The sequence below is a fragment of the Poecile atricapillus genome, chromosome Z, assembly GCF_030490865.1.
Source record: "Poecile atricapillus isolate bPoeAtr1 chromosome Z, bPoeAtr1.hap1, whole genome shotgun sequence".
Classification (NCBI taxonomy): domain Eukaryota; kingdom Metazoa; phylum Chordata; class Aves; order Passeriformes; family Paridae; genus Poecile; species Poecile atricapillus.
In genome coordinates, this window is record NC_081289.1 from 116702805 (window position 1) to 116709909 (window position 7105).

General features: G+C 37.3%; 1 protein-coding gene across 1 annotated transcript in view; it reads left to right on the forward strand.

Annotated features, from left to right (window-relative positions):
• The window catches only part of PTPRD (protein tyrosine phosphatase receptor type D), a 382186-nt gene that overhangs the window by 228615 nt on the left and 146466 nt on the right, over positions 1 to 7105 (forward strand). Inside the window, exons 5-7 of the mRNA XM_058827273.1 lie at positions 4165 to 4353; positions 5605 to 5613; positions 6348 to 6365. Coding sequence (XP_058683256.1) covers positions 4165 to 4353; positions 5605 to 5613; positions 6348 to 6365 — 216 coding nt within the window. The remainder of the gene's footprint in view (positions 1 to 4164; positions 4354 to 5604; positions 5614 to 6347; positions 6366 to 7105) is intronic.

Below are 7105 nucleotides of genomic sequence, written 5' to 3' on the forward strand. Positions count from 1 at the left end.
TTAATGGCCTCTCAGAATGACAGTACCAAATGGCTTTGAGAAGGTCAAGTCTGATTTAAATTGTTGATGAATTGGAAACCAATTGACTAGAACTGAATATTACATGGGAAAAGTAGTATATACTGTAGTTTAGAGCCTAATAAGCATTGTAATGATCAGTAAGAAGTATTTTTCTGGCCGCCTCAAATAAAATTGTAGAGGTACTAATATATAAAAATTTTGTAATAGTTGCTTTTGTCTTACTTTGGCAGAGATGCAGTTGTTCAGTGATTTGATGCTCAGCTTTGTTTCATAGAGTGATGATCTGTCATACTTGTTATCATTAAAGTGTAAAGGTAATTGTACAAATCATGAATAAACTTAGAGAAAAAAAAAGTAATTAACATCTTAAAAACTAAATCCACTGTGATAAGCCCTCCAATTAGAAATTTCATTATTTTCCTGGTCCATTTGATGTTGAATATCTGGGTTTATTGCCAGATACCTGAAAACCAGGTTGGATACCAGCCACAACTGTCAAAAATATAACAGTTCTGGGTATTTGAATGTTACATCATGATGTTTCTCATGAAAGTTTCATAAAGAGCATTCATTCAAAGAGATTGTATGCATAAGGCAGATGGATGGAATTTAATTGCCCTTATTAAAAATAAGAACGGGAGGCTCTTTACTACTCCATCCTGCTAACATGCAAGATAGATTATCTTTGTTGTACACTTAGGTATTTGCAAAAGGGACTCTACAGTTTTCTGTATTAGCCAAGTAGGAAAGGCCATAAAAATCCTCTTCTATGTCACATGTCAAATCTTGTCAGCTAATACCAAAGCAAAGACTTTTATAAGCAGACATGAAACATACCTTTCTTTGGGAAGAGCCTGTGGCTGGTGAATGATTTGACATTTATCAGCTGATTGGTAGAAATCCTGGTTCTGAAGAGTCAAGGAAGCTTGCTGGACAGTTGTGATCACTGTATTAAGGCTCTGGGATGATTTGGGTGCAGTTTTTTTTCTCCTCTTTTCTTCCAGTTGCAGGTGTTAACATTGAAAGAAACAGATGGGCCCACATGGTTCCATGATTAGTGTCATCACCAAAATGTTGGTCTCTTTGACAATGGGATGGCCTATACATGGCACCAGTTTGCTGGATGGAGATGGGATTCAGCTGCCTCAAAGGGGAAGAGATTCTTTGGTCAAAGGCTAGCAGGGCTTATTGATAGGGGTTTAAATAGGGAACAGAGATACCATCAAGTTTAGTAGTGATAAGGTGTGGGACAGAGTGCCATCCCACAGATGCTAGTTGGCTGAGCCAGAAAGGGCCTGGAAAGGTATGCAGATCAGCAGCAAAGCACCTGAGGGCCAGCACCATGACATTCCAGCCACACCAGACAGAAAGTCAGCTTCATTGAGGAGCAACCTAAAACCCCTTTGTGCTAACACATGCAGCAGGGTGGTACAAGAAATGTGTGGATGCCTGCAGGTCTATGACTTTAATTAGTATCATAGAAACACAGGGACCTCTCCTATGACTAGAGTGTTAGAATGAAAGAATGCAGCCACTACACATCATATTTGAAAACCCATGGCAGTTCGGTGAAGTTCCCACCAACAGGAAAGGGGAAAACATGATCCCACTTTTAAAAAGGGAAATAAGGAAGAACAAGGAACTACAAGCTAGACAGTCTCACATCAATGCCTGGCAAGGTCATGGAGCAGATTCTCCTGGACATTATGCTAAGAGACGCTGAAAATAATGAGGTGATTTGTGACAGCAAACATGGCTTCACTAAAGGCAAATCATGCCTGACAAATTTGAAGCCTTCTAGGATTGCATTACAGCAGTGGTGGACAAGGAAGGGCAGCAAATCTATATGTATTTGTGCAGAGCATTTGACACTCTCCCACTCATCCTCTAAACTGGAGGGGCATGAATTTTGGCAGGTGGAAAAAAATAGGCTGGATGATGGCACTCCTGGAGTTGCAGTCAACAGGTCAATGTTTAGTTAGAAACTAGTGACAGCTGAGGATCTTCAGGGATTTGTACTGGTACCAGTGCTACTTGGCACCTTTGTCAGCAGCATGGGCAATGGGTTTGAGTGCTCCCCTAGCAAGTTTGCCAATGACATTAAGCTGCGTGGTGGGGTCAGCACACTGAAGGATGTGGATTGACCTTAACAGGCTTGAGAGGTGGAACCTGACTAAGTGCAACAAAGCCAAGTGAAGTGTTCTGCACCTGTGTTACAGCAAGCAGCAATACGGACTTAGTGGAAAATGGATCAAGACTTACTTTGGGGAGAAACACAGAATTGTTTTTGGATGAAAAGTATGATATGACCCTGAAATGAATACTTGCAGCTCAGAAAGCCAACTGCATCCTGGGCTGCATCAAAAGAGGCATGTCCAGGAGGTCAGGGGATATGCTTATATCCCTCTATTCCTTTTTTGTGATACTCCCACCTGGAGTATTGTGTCCAGGTCTGGGGCCTCCAACACAAGAAAGACTTTCATTATTTAGAATGAGGCCAGTATAGAGCCACAAGTTGGTCAGAGGTCTGGAATACCTCTTTCTACAAAGCAAAACTGAGAGAGTTGGGGCTGTTCAGCCTAGAAAGTAAAAAATGTTCTGGAGAGCTTGTTAAGCTTTCCAGTATCTAAAGGGGGCTACAAGAAGGCTGGAGTGGGGCTTTTCAGAAGGAATAGGAAATGGGAGATTTGCCCTTAGCTGAAGCAGGATAGGTTTTGATTATATCTTAGGAAGAAAAGCTCTACCCTGAAGATGGTGAGGCACTGAAATAAGTTGTCCAGAGAGGTAGTGGACCCCCCATCCATGAGGGTGTATAAGACCAGTTTGGATTTATCTCTGAGTAAATTGGTCTAGTGGAAGAGGTTCCTGCTCATGGCAGAGGTGTCAAATGTAGATGACCTTTTCTAAATTATTCTGTATTTTTGTGGTTATCTATGTGCACTTGTGCAAGCAATTGTGTAGCTCATGAGCAACATCACACCCCAGGAGCTACAAACATCTGTAGGCTGTACTTGCCTGCTATACGTTTTTTCAGAAAAGTCTGAAGACTTATCTGACCTCTTTGAAAATATAACACTTCTTAACTAAGGAGAGGTATTTTTTTTTTTAATGTTGAACAATTTCTACTGTTAGTTTTATCCCCTAATCAATTATGTCAGTAATGACAAGTCAAGACATTTAATAACATGTGTATTATAGTTAGTGTTTATCCTCTTTCTTTCGTTACTTTTGATTTTCATTTTTGAATGGAAGTAATATTATTTTGCAATAAAAATATTTTTGCCATTTCAGTGGAATTGAAGAGCAAGATTGTGTATTTCGAAGGTTTTTTAGCCATAAAAATTCCTGATCCAACTGTGCTTCCACTGTTACTTGCTAGCAGGTGTCACATTATGAAGGGCAATTATTCTTGTGCAGAATTTTTTAGTATTTCAGTATTAATCACACTAGCATGAGGATTTTGGGCTGTATCAGAGTATTTTAATAGACACTGTTGTATCTATTCAATATTGTTACAAGTATCCTGCCAGTTAAACTTTGCTATCCACACAGCTCCAGTGTTTACAATTTCTCAGTGTTTTGCATTCATATAATGCATTCATCTTCACAGCACTTCCCTGTAGCGGTAAAGCACTATCATGGCCATCTGTAAGATGGACAATCGAAGCACAGGAGCAATAGATGTTAAGAGGAACAGCAGATAAGTAATAATGATAGAAGCAAGAGACATAACTTGGGTCTTCTGGGTCAGTGGCCAGATCTTACCCTATGTGATCATCCTTCCTTAGGTACTTCTCTGGTATAAAGAGAAGGGGTTTTCCCTATTGTTGGTAGACATGGTAATTAAATATTTCACGTAAAATAGTAAGGACTCTTGCAAGCAGGGCAACACCAGCATTTTATGGTACCATAGTATGATTCCAATGATTGCATGCTAGGTAGTGTATCTCATCTGTTTTTATAATTATAAAGTTTGTAGCCATTTTTTTATGTACTTATGTATCAGCATTTTGATAATTTGATTGTTTGTTGTTTACAAACAATTAGGTGATTACTGAATGCTAAGCAGGATGATGATTTGGGCTTTCATGCAGTACTGCACAACTAACATGAAATCCCTCAATTTATACATTTCTTTTTCAGAGGATCAAATTCCTCGAGGTTTTCCAACCATTGATATGGGCCCACAGCTGAAGGTGGTTGAACGAACTCGTACAGCTACCATGTTATGTGCAGCCAGTGGCAATCCTGATCCTGAAATAACTTGGTTCAAAGATTTCTTACCAGTTGACACAAGCAACAACAATGGCCGCATCAAGCAGCTACGCTCAGGTAGGGTCTTGTTACTGTTTCCACTGACGCCCAGAGTTGTTCTCTCTCACTTTTTCTTTCTTTTTTTTTCCTCTTCCTCTTTAAACAATTTTATTTATAGGTAATAATTTCTCTTTTCCCTCTCCTTTTCTGTGTTACTGAGTGTGTTGTCCATGTCTGTGATGTTGTCATAGCTTCCTATAGAGTCTGTCTCTATGTGTTTTGCAGCTTCTGTTTACTCCACATTGCTCACTGCTGTGACTGTATTTTTTGATAATTTTTTTCTTTACTGCTTTTTGCAGTACTTGATGGATCCATTTTCTCCTCTTTCTTTCTTCTTTCCTTTTAATTTTTTTTAACAAATTTATTTCAACATTGGACTTCATTCAGAAATTGCAAGGAGTACCAATGGTTATATTCATCAAAACCAAAACCTGCATTAGACACTTCAATTAAAATCTAAAATGTGTTTATTGCTGTCTTTTCCACATTTGACTTCACCAAAGATTAGCCAGTTTGGACACATCTTCTCTCCTCTCACAAATACATAAAGCACAGTACTTCTTCCCATGCAGATTTATACCTGGAAAAATAAATTAAAAAAGGAAATTAAATCGTTGTGTAATCTGTGGAACAAAGCTGGGGTTTTTTTGCTGCCTGAGCATTTTTACCAACACATTTAGCCACAGTAGTGTGCGTCCACGCTAAAGCTTTATGAATCCTATATTTTCTGGATCTACAGAAGTCTGCTTTTGGTGTAGATTCCAGCTTTTGCTGCTCTCTCTCTCTCTCTTTGCCCTTGCACCTCCCTAGCAGTTCTCTCACTCTCCTCCTGCCCTAGTTTATTCTTTTGCTCTCTTTAGATTAAAAACAAAACAAGAAAAACCAAAAAACCAAAACCATCTCTAAATTTATCAAGTTGAAAGCTTATCCCAAAATAAGATCACCGATCATTGGGATATAATGAGATTTTTTCTTTGACAATTGTAGTAGATATCATTGTAGAATCTAAGTTGTTTAATCACGTGTCTTCCCAGAATTCTCAGCTTTTGACCTGTCCTGTGATGTTAAATCGTCTTGTTAACCTACTTTTTGCTTGTTGTCAGCAGAACTGTGTAAATTAACCTTCTGTTAATGTAAATTAAGATTTTTTTCACATGTGACATAGATGATTTAGTATATAAAGCTTTAACTGAAAACTTTGTACCAAATTATAAGGAATATAATAATATTTTTATGCTGTCTTTCTTCTCTCCGTATTTAAATCTCCAGAATCTATTGGTAAGTGCTTAGTTCTGAAGCGCACTTCACCCCCACTAATTTCCATATTCAGAATATTATGATTATGATTATGATAATTATTATATGATTAGTATTATTATTCTTAAAATGCATGGCATGCATTTTACTAACAGTCAGTGTAGTCACCAGATCCCTATAGTGGCGCACACGCACACCTCCACAGAAATGTTGTCTTATCAGTCGTAGCAACACCTAAAAGAAACAGTACACATGTATCACATAGATCTAGAACAGTAAATGCCATAATCCAGCCTAAACTACAGTATTTGTTTTGAGATAGACTTCAGTGTATCCTCTTTTTATATATATATTGAACTATATATATATATATATTTAAATAGAATTTCCAGTATTTTCCTAAAATATGTCATAAGTACAGTTTTGTAAAGTTTCCTTTAAGTATTTGAGGCATATTTGATACATATCTAACCCTATATAACCAAACATCTAAGAACTCAGATGCTGCTCTGAGAATGGCAGTGCAGCCAATTATAGCCTTTCTGCCCTTTGTGGTACAATGCAACTTGCTTTTATAACCTGATAATACTATCTAATATATTCCTGTTTTAACAGTATAGTAATTCAAGTTTCTCTTAAGACCTTATTTAATTCTGTAAATCTAATTTGATTCTTCTTCCAAAGCCCTAGCCTCCTTCTTCTCGTACTAATGCTTCTTCTTTCTAATCTTATTTGCATTCATATTATCCACCCAGGTGGTACACCAATAAGAGGTAAGAGTGCTGAACTAACGTTCACAGAATGATCTTACTCATTCTTTCTGTCCTTTCATCCCTCTCATCTTTGTCCTGTTTTTGGTTTTGTTTTGTTTTGTTTTCCTTATGGAAAAAACAAAACAAAACAAAAACCTCAGAAATGTCCATCATCTGATTTTCTTTTTCCTTTGTCCTGTTTGGTTATGATCAGTGACTCTCATATTGTGATCTTTCTTTCTTCACATTGCCTTTTCCTTTCCCCTTTTCATTTGTTCATTAAAAAAAAATATATATAAAATAATTAATTAATTTGTGATATGCTTCAAAGAAAGCATATCCAGGTCTCCTGGCCATAGCCCAGTCACAGCGTACCATTTGTCCCTCTTTTTTCTTTTTCTTCTTCTTCTTCTCCTTTTTCTTCTTCTTCTTTTTCTTCCTTTTTTCTTTTTCTTCTTTTTTTTTCTTTTTTTCCTTCCTCTTTTTTTTTTGTCCAACTGGAGCAAAAAAAGATCATTTTTTTTCTTCCTTAGCTGTTCTTGTCCTGGACCAAAGCCAAGATGGTCTGGAGAACAGTAGCAGACATGCAGAAGACAACATGGACTATCTTCTTTTTGTCTTATCTTTCATAAAAGGTTTTTGGTTTTGTTCTTCTTCAATCCTTTTTTTTTCTTTAACTTCATAAAATTGAAAATATGTATCCCTCTCTAAAAGAATTACAGAAATGGTTTTTTCCCTTTATTGTGGTCTTGCCTTTTTTT